Below are 17,748 nucleotides of genomic sequence, written 5' to 3'. Positions count from 1 at the left end.
AAATAAAATATTTTTTAAAAAATTTAAGAAAGTTGCCCTAATATTAATTGTTTTTGTTTTGTTTTTGTGAAGCAAAAGTAGCCATTGATGTTCATAGGAAATCCCTTAGTCATTCAGTTTATTCTTCACTAGGACATGAGTCATATGTATATAAACCCACTTAGTGTTGCTGAGAAGTTCAGAAAAATCTTCAGCTGGCTTTAGAAACACATAACCTTTTGTATGCCTTGAAACAGTCTCAGCTGTTTCTATCCCGTGACATTGTATATTAGCATCTGGACAAGGCAGGAGAAGGTAGGTGCTAGACAGCAAGCACTCTTTCTTTTAACTCATAACTTGTCTCCACTTGTTTTTTTCATTTGAAGCAGGACCTTACTCCAGCCCAGGATGACCTGAAACTCACTCTGTAACCCAGGGTGGCTTGAACTATTCGCAGTCCTACATCAGCCCCATAAGTGCTAGAATTAAAGGCATGTATCACCTTGTCCATCTTGAACTTCTTCTAAGTGCCTGGATTTGCTTTTCTCTAATGCAGACTTAAGAAGAGTTGTAAGTAGTGACTACAAAATCCACTTGTATGTTTTTAATATTGAGACCACCAGGGAAATAGGGAATGCCAATATCTGCTCCTAATTCTCTCTCTATTCCTGGTTTTGTTTTTTTTTTCCCATGTATTTATTTATTTGAGAGCAAAAGACACAGAGAGAAAGGCAGAGAAAGGGGCAGAGAGAAAGAGAGAATGGGCATGCCAGGGCCTCCAGCCACTGCAAACAAACTCCAAACGCGTGCACCCCCTTGTGCATCTGGCTTACGTGGGTCCTGGGGAATCGAGCCTTGAACTGGGGTCCTTAGGCTTCACAGGCAAGTGTTCAACCGCTAAGCCATCTCTCCAGCCCTGTTTCTGGTTTGTTTTTTTTTTTTTTTTTTTTTTTTTGTTCATTTTTATTTATTTACTTGAGAGTGACAAAGAGAGAAAGAGGCAGATAGAGAGAATGGGCGCGCCAGGGCTTCCAGCCACTGCAAACGAACTCCAGACGTGTGCGCCCCTTGTGCATCTGGCTAACGTGGGTCCTAGGGAGTCGAGCCTCGAACCGGGGTCCTTAGGCTTCACAGGCAAGCGCTTAACCGCTAAGCCATCTCTCCAGCCCTGTTTCTGGTTTTTTGAGGTAGGATCTCACTCCAGCCCAGGGCTTGTCCTGGAATGCACTGTGTAGTCTCAGGGTGGCCTCAAACTCATGATGATCCTCCTGCCTCTTCCTCCTGAGTGCTGGAATTAAAGGCGTGTGCCACCATGCCCAGCCTCTTTTCTGGTTTAATATGAAATTTCAAAGCAAGTTTTCTGTGTTGGGCACATGATCAGATTCTCTTATTTGTTTAGCTGAGGTGACATTCTGCTGACTGCTAATGGAATGGGAATAGAGACACACTTCTGAAGCTGTCCCTGTAGAGAATATTGCCATCCTAAATCCATTTACTAGACCTTAGCCTTCAAATTCTGGATATGGGCACTTAATGGTCTCAACAGAATATGAAACTTGGCAAATCACTGCCAAGTTTTGATCCTGTGAGACTTATGTAGTACTTATATTTTCTCATAATCCAGAAGGGTGCTACAGCAAGTATCCCCCCTTCTGTTGTAAGCAAAGGCTAAATTTCTCTGAAAAAGTTAAGATATTTTTTAAAAGTGTGATTCTGGATTAGAGAGATGGCTTAGTGGTTAAGCACTTGCCTGTGAAGCCTAAGGACCCCGGTTCAGGGCTCGATTCCCCAGGACCCACATTAGCCAGATACACAAGGGGGCTGCATGCGTCTGGAGTTTGTTTACAGTGGCCCCTCCCCACCCCACCCCTTTCCCTCTCTCTCTGTCACTCTCAAATAAATAAATGAAAATGAACCAAAAAAATTTTAAATGTGATTCTGCTGCTTTTGATACTGCAAAACAGGTATTTTTTAAACATTTTCTTTGTTTATTTATTTATTTGACAGAGACAGAAAGAGAGACAGAGAGAGAAAGGCAGATAGAGAGAATGGACACACCAGGGCCTCCAGTCACTGCAAACGAACTCCAGACATGTGTGCCCCCTTGTGCATCTGGCTAACATGGGTCCTGGGGAATCAAGCCTCGAACCGGGGTCCTTAGGCTTCACAAGCAAGTGCTTAACCTCTAAGCCATCTCTGTAGCCCCCAAATGAGTATTTTTACAGCACATTAACTTTTAAAAAATGTGAGTCACTTGATTATCCAAAAATAAAAACAGTATTTTGGGGAGAGGTATTATGTACCCAGTTTTCATAATGTCTAGCACTAAAACATAGACTTAAAGCTAAGAGATTGTATTAATGAATATGTTTTAAAAGCTCTTTAAAAACAAAAACAAATGAGTCAGGTCTGTCAGCAAGTCTGCAGTCTCAATAGCACAGGAGGCTGAGAAAGGAAGTTCACTTGCTCTGGTGAGTTCCAGCCCAGCCTGGCAGCACAGTGGAATCCATCTTAAAACACACCATGCATGGTGATGCACCCCTTTAATCTCAACACTTGGGAGGCAGAAGTAGGAGCATTGTTGTGAATTTGAGACCAGCCTGAGACTGCATAGTGAATTTCAGGTCAGGCTGGACTAGAGCAAAACTCTACCTCCAAAAAACAAAACTAAAAAACCCTAAAATATAAGAAATGCCGGAGAAGATTAATTTAGTTGAATGGACTTACTTACTCTTTGGCATTTGGCAGGGTGAATGAGAAGTTGGCAGGAGGGGGGTGGTTGGATGGGTAGTTCAGCCATCGAAGGGAATAAAAAAAAACGGAGAACTGACAAACCTTTATTTTTATTTTATTTATTTGTAAACAAAGAGGGAGAAAGAAGAGAGACAGAATGGGCATGTCAGGGCCTCCTGCCTCTGCAGACAAACTCCAAATGCATGTACCACTTTGTGCATCTGGCTTTACATGGGTACTGGGGAATTGAACCTGGGTCCCTTGGATTTGCAGGCAAGTGCCTTAACTGCTAAACCATCTCTCCAGTCCTGATAAACCTTTAGATAATTTAATAGTCTGATTACCTCTCAGTTGTTATCCATGCATTTTTACAGCTTCAGTTTATAAATCTCTTTGTGTCATTTCCAAACACCTGTCTTCAACTCTAGTCCCACATATCTGCCCCTGCTGGACAGTGACTTCATTGTTTCATCTTTAAACTCAAGCTAGTAGTCATTCCTTCAAACTGTTTCTCCAACTTTCAGTCAAATGCTCACCTAGATTTTGCTTTGTCCTACCATGTCTAGTCACTTAGTAAGCCCTGCATTTCCCCCACTGGTCCATTCGCATTGACATTCACTGTCTGCCTGCTGCTTGGGTACTAGTGGTATGTCTGTGCCCATCCTCATTCTCTGTTCTGCCATGTCCCCCTGCTGCTTGATCCAGACTTTGGTGTGATCATTTCCACCTGCTAATTAGTTTCAGTGTACCTTTTACTTTTCAGAGGTGTCTTTTAGTTGAACTACAAATTTTGTGTTCACTCTACCTTTCTTTTTAAATATTTATTTATTTATTTGAGAGAGACAGACACAGAGAGAAAGACAGATAGAGGGAGAGAGAGAGAATGGGCGCACCAGGGCTACCAGCCACTGCAAACGAACTCCAGACACGTGCGCCCCCTTATGCATCTGGCTAACGTGTGACCTGTGGAACCGAGCCTCGAACCGGGGTCCTTAGACTTCACAGGCAAGTGCTTAACCGCTAAGCCATCTCTCCAGCCCCACTCTACCTTTCATCTATGTGTAAGGTTCAGTCTTTGAATACAGGTAATATTAAGAGTCCTTACACTATCCTTCCTGGTGTTTCCACTTTATCATTTCATTCTCTCCTCTCTGCTGGCCTGAGTCTCACAATCTTCAGAAGTAACTGTACTTCCACTGCTACTCAGCACTGGCAGCCTTCACTGTTTTGAATTGTAGATAATGGCCTCAGGATCCTTGGCAGATTATAAGCTCTGGTGCAGAAGCCCTGTTTTATAGACATTTCACTCTGTTTCCCTGGTAGCATGAAGCAGTCTAAGTTAAATGCTCAGTAGTATTGTGCATTGGAGCCAGAGGCAGTAACTTATGTTTCTGTTTTGTTGAGCGGTTACTCTGGAGCAAAGCATATGAATCATTACCGTGATTTGTACTTTCCTGTCATTTAGCAAGTACATTCTCTTGGTCTTGCCAAGTTTGAATCTGAAAACTTCCATCTCTCCATGGTTCTTTTAAGCAGCATGTACTCTTTAAGTGTTAATCCTGCTTCCGTGTTTGTGTGCGCCTGTGACTCTTCCTGTGATCGCTTTCTTGATGGGAGAAGTAGTGACATTAGTCACTTTACTGAGGGAGTGAAAACCCTCTATGAGCCTGGGCTTGCTTTCTTGTTGTTTTCTTTTTTCTTTTACTGTCAGAGAATGGGTGTGCCAGGGCTCTTCTAGCCATTGCAGATTAACTCCACATGCCACCATGTGCATCTGGCTTACATGGGACCTGGAGAATCAAACCTGGGTCCTTAGGCTTTGCAGGCATGTGCCTTAACTGTTAAGCCATCTCTCAAGCCCAGCCTGGGGTTTCTTGAGTGCTTATGTGTTTCTGTTTGTTTGTTTGTTTTGGTATTTGCATAAAGGCTTTTTTGTATGTTGCTTCGGTATTTTTGTGTTTTGCCAAATTTGACTAACCCTTCATAACATGAGGGATGCCTTTTCAGCATCAGGGTACATCCTTTGATGTTGAATTAATTTTTAAATTATAACTATTTTATTATTTTGGGGGGGTTCAAGGTAGGGTCTCAGGGTAGCCTCAAACTCACAGCAATCCTCCTACCTCTGCTTCCCCAGGTGCCACCATGCCCAGCGTACAACAATTTTTAAAAAATTTTTAATGGCAGTTTCTATGACTATAGACAGTAAGCCATGGTAATTCCCACCTAACCCACATTCTTACCCTCTCACATCCACCCTCCATTGACTCCTTCTTTCCAATTAGTCTGTCTTCTCTTTTGTGCATCTGGCTTACATGGTCCTGGGGAATCGAACCATGGGGTCCTGAGGCTTCGCAGGCGACACCTTAACTGCTAAGCCATTTCCATAGTTCCTCCCTCTTCTATTTTGATGTCATCATCCTTTCCTCCTATTATGAAGGTCTTGCATAGATAGTGTCAGGCACTGCAAGGTCATGAATATCAAGGCCATTTTGTGTCTGGATGATTGCATTGTAAGGGGTCCTACCCTTCCTTTTGCTCTTACATTCTTTCATCCACTTCTTCCACAATGGACCCTGAGCCATGGAAGGTGTGATAGAGATGGCTTAGTGCTGAATACTCCAATGTCACTTCTCACATTATGGTGACTTCTTTTTTTTTTTTTTTCCCTGAGATAGGGTCTCACCCTAGCTCAGGCTGACCTGGAGGTCACTATGTAGTCTCAGGGTGGCCTTGAACTCACAGCAATCCTCTGACCTCTGCCTCCCAAGTGCTGGGATTAAAGGCATGCGCCACCACGCCCAGCATTCTTATAACAGTTTTTAACACTGTTAAACTTAGGATATGATCCAACTGAGGCTGTCTGGTTAAATGGATTGACTACCTCAAGAAATTCATTCAGCTGGGTGGGCCTGTTCAGGCAATTTTCTATCCTGGTATAGCTTCATCATTGTTCACCCCTGCTTAAACTGTAAACAAACCTGTGGGCTTTTCCAAGTAACGTGGTCTCTGACCATTTACACACAAGTATCTAGATATAGAAATATAGGTATCTAGGTATGTAGATATAGAAAGAATGCTGTGTAGCCAAGAAATATTACAGGAAGTAGAATGTGTGAGGCTTACCAAAAATTGTGAAGACATTTTCCAAGCGTCACTGCAGGTCCTCAGGACTTTTCTTGCCTCAGCTTTCCCCAAGCCCCATAGTCCTTCATCCATATGAGTCTGACTGTACACATATATACTTTTTGCTTATCTGGAGTGCTTGCTGACTTCTCATCCTGCTAAGAACACGTTCATTCACCCAACAGACATTTATTGGACATGTGCTGTGCCAGATGTAACCCTGGGGTTATGAAGGTAAGGCCTTGTGGGAAGGACATGTGGAAGCATACTTTTCCATACAAGGTCATTAATGTATTAATAAAAGGATGCTCAGGGAGCCTTCTTTATTAAGCCTTCAGGTATGCATAATGCTTCCTGCTTGGGGCTGTCCTATACTTTTTTCATGTTCCTTTTAACGTTACCCCTAAGGGTGGGTTGTTTTCTGGGTGTTCATCTCACCCACTAAAGGAAGAGCTGGGAGCCAGTTCCTTGAGGCATTGAGAAAAGGCCAACTTCAGATTCTTATTTGTGTATCTCCTAGTTGCTGTCACAATACTTTGCTTACTTTCAACTTTCAAAACTTTCAAAAGACCAACTTGGACTACATAAGACCTTGTCTCAAAATGAAAAAAAAAAAAAAGAAAAAAGCAAGCCACCTCATTGAATCATCCAGGAATCTTCAACCTTCCCAAGTAGCAGTGTTCTGTGTATTTAAAAAAAAAAAAACTCTGGCTGGACAGATGGCTCAGTGGTTAAGGCGCTTGCCTACACAGCTAACGTACCCCGGTTCAATTTGTCAGGACCCACATAAGCCAGATGCACAAGGTGACACATTGCACCTGGAGTTTGGGAGCAAATGGCTGGATGCTCTGGTGTACTCATTCTCTCTCTCTCTTCCTCTCCCCCCGCCTTCTCTCTCTTTCTCTCAAATATAATATTTTTTAAAAAAAGTCAAATGGGCTCTTGGTCCCAAAGGTAGCAAGACTGGAGATAGACTACCCCTTGTACTTCAGCCAAGCCACAGCTGAATCCACAGAGCAATTTGGGAGATGAGCAGGAGTGCCGCTTCCATGTTGTTCCTGATAATCAGCACCAGGTTGAAGGAGACAGACCCTCAGGACACTCAACACCTACCAAAGTAGAGATTCAGAGACTTCTTAAGAGCTCATTAGTAAAGTAGACTTAAAACTCACCCACCATGGCTCAGGGAATTTTGGAGAAGGGAGGGGGTGGAAAGATTGTAAGCCACAGGTTGAGACATCATGTCCCCCCCAAAAATAACTGATTACTGCTCCCACAATGCATAACCCACAACCCCATGGGGAATACCTGCAACCCCATTCAGGAGTGTCCCCAATGGAGTGAGGGCAGGGACAAAAGAACAGAGGGTGCCAACATACGATGTGTCCATACAAAACATCTTGTTAATAATAAACATTTTTAAAAAAAAAATCTCATGGCCTGTACTGGGGAGATGACTCAGCAGTTAAAGTTATTTGCTTACAAAGCCTGGTGACCTGGATTAGATTCCCCACTACCCACATTAACACCAGATACCAAAGTGACATATGCATTTGGAGGTCATTAGCAGTAGCAAGAAGCCTGTCTGTCTCTTGTCTCTCTCAAGTAAATAAAAATAAAAACATGGCCTCTTTTAGGAAGCAAAAATCTGATAGCCTCATTTTTCTGATAAACACACCCCTAGCCTCTGATCAACCAAGAATATATTACTTTGATTTTTCCTAAATTTGTGTTGTAAAAACAATGCTCTTTTCTCATATAGAGTTACATTATTCTATGGAACATGACTTTTAAACTGCATATATTGGGCTGGAGAGATGGCTCAGCAGTTAAAGTCACTTGCTAATATAGCCTGATAGCTTGGGATCGATTTCCCCAGTACCCTTAAAGCCACATACACAAAGGCTGGAGTTCATTTGCAGTGGCAAAAGGCCCTGGTGCACCCATTCATATTCTCATATTCATTCATTCTCTCTCTCTCTCTGCTTGCAAATAAAATATTCTAAAAATGCAGACGTGTTCACTGCATATCCTGTCCTTGTCCTACCAGTCTTAGGAGTTTCCAGGATGTTTCTGCCCACTCTCAATTAAGAGTCACTTCTCTGGAACCATCATCTTAATTGTTCCATCTATTTAGGTTTAGGTAAGCCAGGTTCTTGCTTTAATTTAAGGAGTCTAGTTAGAGGAATTTATACTCAAGACTTAATGTGAGGCAAGTAAGTAAATCAGCATCAAGCTTTATAATCAAAGCTCTCAGCCTGACAATTTAAGCCAAAAATAGGATGCTTTATAGAATTCTTTTCTTAGAATTGGACAAAAATTGAGATATATGATGTGTTGGCATTTTGGTTTATGAAACATGTCGTAGGCATGTTGCCAGGGTTGTACCCATCATGTGAACACCCTGGTCTTTACTGCTACCAAGGGACATCCCCTCACCCACCCCACCCCCACACACTGATAATAGGACTTACAGCAGGCTTTACTATTCCTAGGATCTAGCCACTAATGCTGAGTGCTTAGGTCGTGCCAAGTGTTCTAAGTGCTTTATAGTTTATAACAAACTTTTTATTATGTAGTAAGCATCAAAACAACCTCTATTATACAAAAGAGAGAAACTAGCTCAGGAGTTCTTTGGGTCTACTGGTCATACCAGAGCACTGCTGCTTTTACCACATCCCCGTCGCTGTTCATAATCCCACCCTACCTTTGTAAATTGAACAGGATCTGTAGTCAATCTCAATTTGCAAAGACCTATGGAATTTCAGTATTGAAGGTTTGGTTTGTTTTTTTTTTAATCCCTGGATTTTCTTGGATTATTAAATCTAGGAATATTGAGATTTTCCATCAGATTTTTAAGCATTTAAACTTCTCTGAGTGCCTAATGTGGTTGCATACACCTGTAATCCCAACACTCAGATGACTAAGGCAGGGGGATCATGATTTGACACCAGCATGGGTTCCACTGTGAAACGGTCTCCAAACATGAGAAACATAAATTTTAAGGTGGGGGGGAGAGATGGTTCAGTGGTTAAGGTGCTTGCCTGCAAAGCCTAACAATCCAGGTTCAATTCTCCAGTAACCACATAAAACCAAATGCACAAAGTGGTGCATGAGTCTGGAGTTTGTTTGCAGCAACTGGAGGTTCTGGTGTGCCCATTCTGTCTTTCTTTCTCTCCCCTATCTCTCTGCTTTCAAATATTTTTTTTTTTTTAAGTTTTGGGCTTTGAAGATGGTTCCATGATTAAACAAGCATACAAGCCTGACAATTGGAATTCATATCCCCTAGCACCCACCCACATGGAGCCAAACATGCAATGGCACATTTGTCTGTAATCCCAACTTTCCTAAAGCAGTGGAAGGCTGAGTCAGAAGAATTCCACAGCTTGAAGGCCAGCTAGTGGTAGCCTTAGGAGCTGGGGGGGAGTGGTAGGAATGAGACCTTGTCTTAAACAAGGTGGAAGGAGAGGACCAACACTCCAAGGTGGTTCTGACCTTACACATGCATCATGGTAGCTGTGTGCCCATACACACATTGTATTAGGGCTCTCTAGAGGAAGAGAAGGAATACACAGATTGGCTTGCAGAATACAAGCTGGGCAATCCAACAGTGGCTGTCTATAGGCAGCAGTACAGACCTGGTAGCTTCAGTCCACAAAGCTGGATACCTCAACAATTCTAGTCTGGCGTTAAAGGCCTGGAGGATTCCTGGAGAGCCACTGATATTCAATCCATGTTAGAAGGCTGGGTTCCAGTGTCTGTGAAGGGTGGCCATAACAAGGTAGATGTTTTGGCAGCCTGCCAGCCAAAAAGGCAGTCTTGTTTTGTTTTCCTGGAACCTCTCTGTATTCTAGATAGGCTGACACGGGAAGGGCTGTCCACTCTGGGGCAAGGTCTTCCTCAGTTAGTCCCTTCCTAGAAGTGTCCTCACCGACCTGCCCAAGGGACATCTTGATTCCTGATCTGGCCAAGTTGACAACAGAAATTTAAGTCTCTCTCATGCACACACAATCTTTATAGTTGAGTGGATTTACTTGAGTTACATAAATGATATGTAGTGCCTAGTCCACCCTGAGAACTTGACCCTCAACGTGGTGTAGAAATAGGATGGTAAAGTTGGGTGTGGTGGCACACACCTTTAATTCCAGCAATCAGGAGGCAGAAGGAGGAAGATCACCTGAGTTTGAGGTCAGGCTGGGACTACAGAGTGAACGCCAGGTCAGCCTGGGCTATAATGAAGCCCAACTTCGAACCTCCCCCCCCAAAATAAAATAGGAGGAGTGGACATGGTTGCATCTGCTCTCAGCACTGCAGGCATGAGAAGGCACAACACTTTGGAAGCCTGACTCCTTTGAAATGTCTGGACAAGTGACTCAAGCTTTCTGAGGCTGGGTCCAATAGAAGGAGAGAAACTTATCAAATAAGTCCCTCCAAGCATTTAAATGAGGCAGACCTCACTAAATACCAGATCCTTGCATTTCTACATCCATGGATCAGAGGCTGTGTGATGGGAGAGAGAGGAGGTCGCAGAGGGAATGATTATTAAGGGAAGGTGATAAGAGCTATATCTGAATACCATGGCTAAGCTGTGACAAGAAAACAGAGAGGTGTAAATGTCAGGGTGAGGGGTGAGAAGGAAGGAGATTGGGGAGAAAAGCCAGGGCCAGAAATGGACTGTCCCTGTCCTGTGTGCCATGCTCCAAAATTTCACCACAACAACATGCCTGTCAGAAAGCTTCCCTTCTACGATAGTCCGGTGTTGGCAGGCCTTGCTTACCTAGTTACGTGCACAAGTAATGATGTGAGGCAAGCATGGTGGCCCACACCTGTACATTTGTAATCCCAGCACTTAGGAGGCTGAGGCAGGAGAATTGCCTGTACACCCTTCCCCACCCCCACTCCACACAACAGCAGGTCTCATTATTGAGTTAGACAAGTAGGTTCTGTTTCAGCCACACTGTCCAGTTTTTGGGAGGGATCCAGAGGTTGGTCACTCCAATGCCAACTAGTCACTCTGGCCTAGTTTCCAATGAGAAGGGGAACTCAATCTCCTGTGCACTGCTCCCCCTCCCACACACACATACAGTGATTCAGTGTTGATTTGCAGTAACCAGATAAGCAAAACAAAGGGACATTATGGAGCAGTGTCTGCCCCTGCTCTATTTTTTTTAACATTTTATTTATTTATTTATGAGGGAAAGAGAGAGAATGGGTGCCACAGAGTCTCTAGGCACTGCAAATAAACTCCAGATGAATGTGCCATCTTGTGCATCTGGCTTATGTGGGTTCTGGGGAATTGAACCTGGGTCCTTAGGCTTCCCAGGCAAGCTCTTAACTGCTAAGCCATCTCTCCAGCCCTTCCCCCACTCTTTTTTAAAATATTTTTTATGACTTTATTTAAAATTTTTTTTTTTTTTGAGAGCGACAGACATAGAGAGAAAGACAGACAGAGGGAGAGAGAGAGATTGGGCGCGCCAGGGCTTCCAGCCACTGCAAACGAACTCCAGACGCGTGCGCCCCCTTGTGCATCTGGCTAACGTGGGACCTGGGGAACCGAGCCTCGAACTGGGGTCCTTAGACTTCACAGGCAAGCGCTTAACCGCTAAGCCATCTCTCCAGCCCATGACTTTATTTTAGAGAGAGGGGGCAGAGACAGAATCGGCACACCAGGACCTCAGCCACTGCAAACAAACGCCAGATGTTTCCACCACCTAGTGGGCATGTGCAACCTTGCGCTTGCCTCACCTTTATGTGTCTGGTTAATTTGGGATACGAAGAGTCAAACATGGATCCATAGGCTTTGTAGGTAAGTGCCTTAACCACTAAGCCATCTCTCCAGTCCAAAGCAATATTTTTAAAGATTTATTTTTGGTTGCTTGCTTTTTGAGGTAGGGTCTCACTCTAGCCCAAGCTGATCTGAAAAACTCTGTAGCTCCACATTGGCCTTGAACTCAATGATCCTCCTACATCTGCCCCCTGAGTGCTGGGATTAAAGTTGTGACCTACCACACCCAGCCAAGATTTATTTATTTGAGACAAACACACATAGTATGGATGTGCCAGGGCCTCTTGCCACTGCAAATGAACTCCAGATGCATACGCCACAGTGTGTCTGGCCTTATGTGACTACTGGGGAAATGAACCCTGGCCCTCAGGCTTTGCAAGCAAGAGCTTTTATTTTATGTTTTTGGTTTTTCAAGGTAGGGTCTCACTCTAGCCCAGGCTGACCTGGAATTCACTCTGGAGTCTCAGGATGGCCTCAAACTCACAGTGATCCTTCTCCCTCTGCCTCCCAACTGCTGAGATTAAAGGCGTGAGCCACCATGCTGGGTTTAAAAGTGCATTTAAAAAAATAAGGATAGGGCTGGAGAGATGGCCTAGTGGTTAAGCGCTTGCCTGTGAAGCCTAAGGACCCCGGTTGGAAGCTCATTTCCCCAGGTCACACGTTAGCCTGATGCACAAGGGGGCGCACACGTCTGGAGGCCCTGGCACGCCCATTCTCTTTCTCTCTCTGTCTGCCTCTTTCTCCATCACTTTCAAATAAATAAATAAAAATAAACAATAATAATAATGTAAGCCGGGAGTGGTGGCACACGCCTTTAATCCCAGCACTTGGGAGGCAGAGGTAGGAGTATTGCCGTGAGTTCAAGGCCACCTTGAGACTCCAGAGTGAATTCCAGGTCAGCCTGAGCTAGAGTGGGACCCTACCTCAAAAAAACTAAAAAATAAAAAATAAAAATAAATAAATAATGTTAAAAGGGGAGCCCCACACACACACCTTGGGAGGCAGAGGTAGGAGGACTGCCAGACTCCAGACTCCAGAGTGAATTCCAGAGTCAGCCTGGACTAGAGTGGGACCCTACCTCGAAAAACCAAAAAAATAAAAAACAAAAGGGGGAAGGATTCTCTCTAGCCCTGACTGATGTAGAACCACGCTGTATCCCAGGCTGACATTGAACTCACAGTGATTCTCCTACCTCAGCCTCTTGAGTGCTGGGATTAAAGGCATGTGCCACCATATCCATTCTGCCCTTGCCCTTAAAATGATGCCATTTATCCAAATGTTTTTTCAAAGATAAATCATCTATTCTTTAGCAGGAGGGCAGGGTGCTAGTCCTGTAACAAAATTAACAGTAAAAATGTAAAATTATTCAATGCACACAACGTTATCTCCTTTTTACAATTGAAAGCAACCCCTGGTCCAGCACTCTTTCACTCCAGGATCCACTGCCTCCTGCCCTGCTCATTAGCCAGGTGCCACTACTCGGAGGATGGCCCCTGGCTCCCACCCTCCGTCGGTCTCCATCATTATACCTTCCTGTGGCGAGCACAGAATATTTTCAGATTGCCCAGTTTGTCCTTTCATTGGAGCGCAGAGCAGTAAGAGCAAGGGGATCATGCCCCAGGAGGGAGGTCGGGGCTCCTACTGTAAGAGACGCTGTAAAATGCCTGGGTTGCCCAGCAGGGTGAAGGCTTCTAGTTGGTTGGTTGGTTAGTTGGTTAGTTTTGAGAGAAGGGAGAGTAGAGAGTATGGGTGCGCTATGGCATCTCGCCACAGCAAACGAACTCCAGATGCATGCGCCACTTCGTGCACCTGGCTTTGCCTGGGTGCTGGCTGGGAAATTGAATTTGGCCTACCAGCCGGCAGGCTTGACAAGCAAGTGCCTTTAATTAATTAACTTATTTCTTTATGGGGCGGGGGGTAGTTCTTGCTTGAGCTTTTAGCTTCAGGGAGAGGGCTGAAGTAACGACTTGGCCAAAAGGTGGTGGCAGTGGCGAAGAAGAGTTAGGGGAACCGTCTTTGGGATGGGGGTCCTACCAGTGGCTTGGGCCAGCCCGAGCCCCGCAGGCGAAGCGGCGCAGCGCTGACCTTTGCAGGTGTGCGGGGTTCCCCGAGAGGCTGGGGGCGAGGGGCGGGGCGAGCGGGCCTCCTCCCCGCAGGCTCCGCCCCCGGGCGCGGGTTTAAAAGGAAGGAGGGCGGGCGCCCGAGCAGAGCCTGCCGAGCACCGCTATGACCCGCCGGGCGGGGGGCCCCCGGCTGCTCCGCAGCCTCCTGCTCTTCGCCCTGTTCACTGCCGGCGTGGCCCCATTCAGCTGGGATCTCCCGGAACCCCGCAGCCGTGCCAGCAAGATCCGCGTGCACCCGCGGGGTAACCTCTGGGCCACAGGTAAGTCTTAGGGGACCTCAGCAAGCGCCCCCTCACCCTGCTGGGGTGGGGCCGAGTTTCTTAACCCTCCCTGAGCACGTGGAAGACCCTTGGGCTCATCTGATTTATCAGACGGGCATCTTGAGACCCCAGCAGTGAGTGGCTGGCGTGGCTAAGAAAAACTCACCAAGTTTAAGACAAGCTGGACCTGCATCCTAGAGAGCCGGTTGGTGCCCAGAGGGTAACATCTTCTCGCCAGCATGCGTCTTCTCTGCCTGCACACCTTGACATTCCTCACTTGCTTCCACCAGCATCCACCAGGCAGCAGAGCTTCTCCCTGGTTCCAGACTGGGTACCCTTCTTTCGGCTGTGCTGCCCACCCTACCCTGTCTGATCAGGCAAAGCTGGGGTAGTCGGCTTTGCCTCCACCTAGACGTCTACGTGGCTCCTTTGTGAGGTTTCTTTATCTTCCTTCAGCGAGGTGGGAGACAGAAACTTGCCTATCAGAGTAGGATCCTCCTCACTCCCTGACTTCTGTGAATCGTGACACCTCCTTTCTAGGTCACTTCATGGGCAAGAAGAGTCTGGAACCCCCCAGCCTGTCCCTGGTGGGGACAGGGCCCCCCACTTCCGAGCGGGACCAGAGACTGCAGCTGAGTCATGATCTCCTCAGGATCCTGCTACTAAAGAAAGCTCTAGGCATGAGTCTTGGTACCCCGGCACCCCATACCCAGGTGAGCCAGGCCCCTGACCCCATACATGAGAGCTCAGATGTTCTACCCTCACTCCAGCATGGAGCAGGCAGTTACCAGCCAGCATTGGTTCAGGGTGGGACTGCCCAGCTGGGCATAATGGATGTGGATCCCAGAAAACCAGGGTTCTAGGCTTACCCTATGGTTGAAAGGAGGAACATCCCAACAAAAGAGGACCTGGCAGACCCATGGGAAAGAAACTCCCCATCAGCCATCCTGTCTGAAGTCACAGACTAGGATTTAGCCCCTTGCAGCTGGACCCTTTCCCCCAGCCCACACAGCCTGGCCCACCCCAGCAGTCCTTCACTGCATTAGTCAAGCCCACCAGGCTGTGTCCTTATGACCCGAGCTGGGACCCTGAGACTCAGAGAGTGGAAACAGAACTGGGCTTGCTCATCGTGACCAGCACTCCCCACCCCCTTCTCCCACTCACCAGTGGCAGGCTTTATCACCAGCAGTGCAGTTCATGCTCTAGGCAGAGGAATTCTGTCATGGAGCTTTCTGAGTACTGTCTGATGTTTATTGACGTTCTGGTCTATACCCACGAGGTGCCAGCATCACCCTCCCTTCCCTTACCAAGTTGTCATAACCAAAATTGCCTCCAGGCCAGTCATGAGGCACAAGCCTGCAATCCCAGATACTTGAGAGGCTGAGGCAAGAGGGTGGCTTGAGTCTACAAGTTTGAGGCCAGCCTGAGCAAGACTGTCTTTAAAAACAAAAACCAAGCCAGGCGTGGTGACACACACCTTTAATCCCAGCACTCTGGAGGCAAAGTTTGGAGGATCGCCGTGAGGTCGAGGCCACCCTGAGACTACATAGTGAATTCCAGGTCAGGCTGGGCTAGAGTGAGACCTTACCTCAAAAAAAAAATAAAATAAAATAAAAACAGCTGGGCGTGGTGGCGCACGCCTTTAATCCCAGCACTCGGGAGGCAGAGGTAGGAGGATCCCCGAGAGTTCGAGGCCGCCCTGAGAATACATAGTGAATTCAAGGTCAGCCTGAGCTAGAGTGAGACCCTACCTTAGAAAACCAAAAAATAAATAAATAAATAAATAAATAAAAACAAAAACCAGTCAAGTGTGGTGGCACCCACCTCTTAGTCCTAGCACTCAGGTGGCTGAGATAGGAGGATCACTGTAAAGTCAAGGCCAACCTGGGACTACAGAGTGAGTTCCTGGTCAACCTAGGCTAGAGTGATATCTGCCTTGAAAAACATAAAACCAAACAAAAATCCCTCCAGACATCAGCTGGTATCCCCAGGTGTGAGGTGGGCTCAAATAGCTCTTGGTTGTAAAGCGCCAATCTGTGGAGTTCAAGGTCCTGACGCAGGAGCCAAGCCCGTCTTAGTGTCCTGCCTGACTGGGTGGCAGTCCCTCCATGCCCTCTGCCCCTGGTGCTGTCCCACTGCTCACCAACCTCCCCGCTGCTTATTGCTGTGTCGCAGTGAGCAGTGTGATGTGATAGAATACATGCTTCAGTCATAGGGTAGCCTCTTAGTAGCTGGGTGACTGAAATAAGGCCACTGAAATAAGCCTCATGTTCCTCATTGATCAAGTGGAAACATCAAAGGCCCATCTCCCATTAAATGAAACCACTTATGTCACGTGCTGTGTATGGTGCTGGGCACACAGAAAGTCTTTGGAGTTCTTACCACCAGTCTGTGGGGTCCCTGGTAGAATCTACTCCTGGCTCAACTTTGTAGCCCTCACTGTGCTAGACAGTGTGTACATATTGAAAGGGAGAAACATTCCTGGAGAAGATCCACCTCCAGACCCAGCCAGCATCCCTAACTTTCTAATGCACATAACCCCTACCCCTTGGGGACCATAGATGCAAGGGCAGGAAGTTTGGGCTAGCTGAGTCTAAAGAGAAATAGAGTTGCCTCTAGGACTATTATTTTGAAGACCTTAAATATGAACACCAGCCAGAAAATCTGAGAGGAAGCAGTGCTGCTATAGCAGAGAGAGAGAGAGAGGGCATCAGAGTGAGTCTGGGCAGAGTGGCACTGACCATTGCCTAGGGTCTGGCATTGCACTTGGACTTGACTTCTGTGACCGCCTTTGTCATGACTTACCTTGTGAAACTGGGGCTGTGTTCTGAGAAAAACCACTGCTCCTGACTCCTCCCTGGCCTTTCAGGGACAAAAGAGGTACAGGGCCAGACTCAGCTGAGAGCCTGCGTCTGCTCACCCAGCCCTTGGGGGAATGGCAGCAAGTCCCCTGTTGTTTGTTCCCTCCCCTGTCAATTCTATTCTGTTTTCCTTCAGTACAGGAGGCTGCTGGAGCAAACACTGCAGAAGTGATGCCAATAATGGGGCAAAAGCAACGACAACTCGGCTTAGATTGTGCCCAGCCACGGACGCTGCTGAATGGAACCCTCATAATGACCCCGTTTGGATGTAAATCTTGAACTCAAACATGTTACTCCATTACTGTGATTTCTGGATAGGTCACCGGAAACAGTGCAGATGCAGGCACAAATTTCTGCTGTATTTATTGCTTCCCTGATGAAGTTATGAATTAAAATCATGCTCTGTACATAGAATGCCTGGTCTTTCCCTTCCAGCCACAGTTGAAGGAAGGGGGGGGGAATGGCTCTGCAGGGTGGGGAGTGCAGTGAGATGAGATGGGGTCCAAAAAGCCCAGAACACTCTCTGCCATGACACAGGCAGTTACTTTGGACTCTCCACACAGGTACCTTTGAGGGCTCTATGCCTGGTGTGCGAGCCCATGGTTTCTGCTCTCTCCTCTGCCATCTACTGGCACTAGCAAGTTATCACCTCTATTCTTCCCTGGTAACTGTCTGCCTAGGACTCTATGCTGATAGGACACTGCGCTGCACTACTCTCCCTGTCTCCTTCCACCCCTTTCCAAGCTTTAGAGAAGTACCTGACATACAGACATACAGGGGACAACCACACTAGAATCCAGCCCGGCTGTGCTCTTCTTTTAAAAAAAAAATTTTGTTGTTCATTTTTATTTTATTTGAGAACGACAGACAGAGAAAGAGGC

At 46.3% G+C, this 17,748-nt stretch overlaps 1 protein-coding gene across 2 annotated transcripts; it reads left to right on the top strand.

Moving 5' to 3' along the window:
* The first annotated feature begins 13,840 nt into the window (after positions 1-13,840).
* On the top strand, positions 13,841-17,274 carry Nmb (neuromedin B). Of its 2 annotated transcripts, none has more exons than XM_004658207.2 (3): positions 13,841-14,006; positions 14,547-14,719; positions 17,009-17,274. In XM_004658207.2, the coding sequence occupies exons 1-3, from the start codon at positions 13,850-13,852 to the stop codon at positions 17,144-17,146; spliced, it is 468 nt and encodes a 155-aa protein (XP_004658264.2). In that variant the 5' UTR covers positions 13,841-13,849; the 3' UTR covers positions 17,147-17,274. The 2 variants fall into 2 exon arrangements, with proteins under 2 accessions (XP_004658264.2, XP_004658265.1); XM_004658208.2 differs by having other exon boundaries at positions 17,004-17,274.
* The last annotated feature ends 474 nt before the right edge of the window (positions 17,275-17,748 follow it).

This window comes from Jaculus jaculus, chromosome 3 (genome assembly GCF_020740685.1).
Source record: "Jaculus jaculus isolate mJacJac1 chromosome 3, mJacJac1.mat.Y.cur, whole genome shotgun sequence".
In the NCBI taxonomy this organism is placed as follows: Eukaryota; Metazoa; Chordata; class Mammalia; order Rodentia; family Dipodidae; genus Jaculus; species Jaculus jaculus.
Note: the sequence above shows the minus strand (reverse complement) of the source record. Positions and strands in the feature narration are given on the sequence as shown.

Excerpts from the sequence above, each read along its gene's own strand:
- Nmb (XM_004658207.2), top strand. The coding sequence starts at position 13,850 with ATGACCCGCCGGGCGGGGGGCCCCCGGCTGCTCCGCAGCCTCCTGCTC. Across the intron at positions 14,007-14,546 it reads GGGTAACCTCTGGGCCACAG|GTCACTTCATGGGCAAGAAG; the intron begins GTAAGTCTTAGG and ends CCTCCTTTCTAG. Across the intron at positions 14,720-17,008 it reads CCCCGGCACCCCATACCCAG|GAGGCTGCTGGAGCAAACAC; the intron begins GTGAGCCAGGCC and ends CCTTCAGTACAG.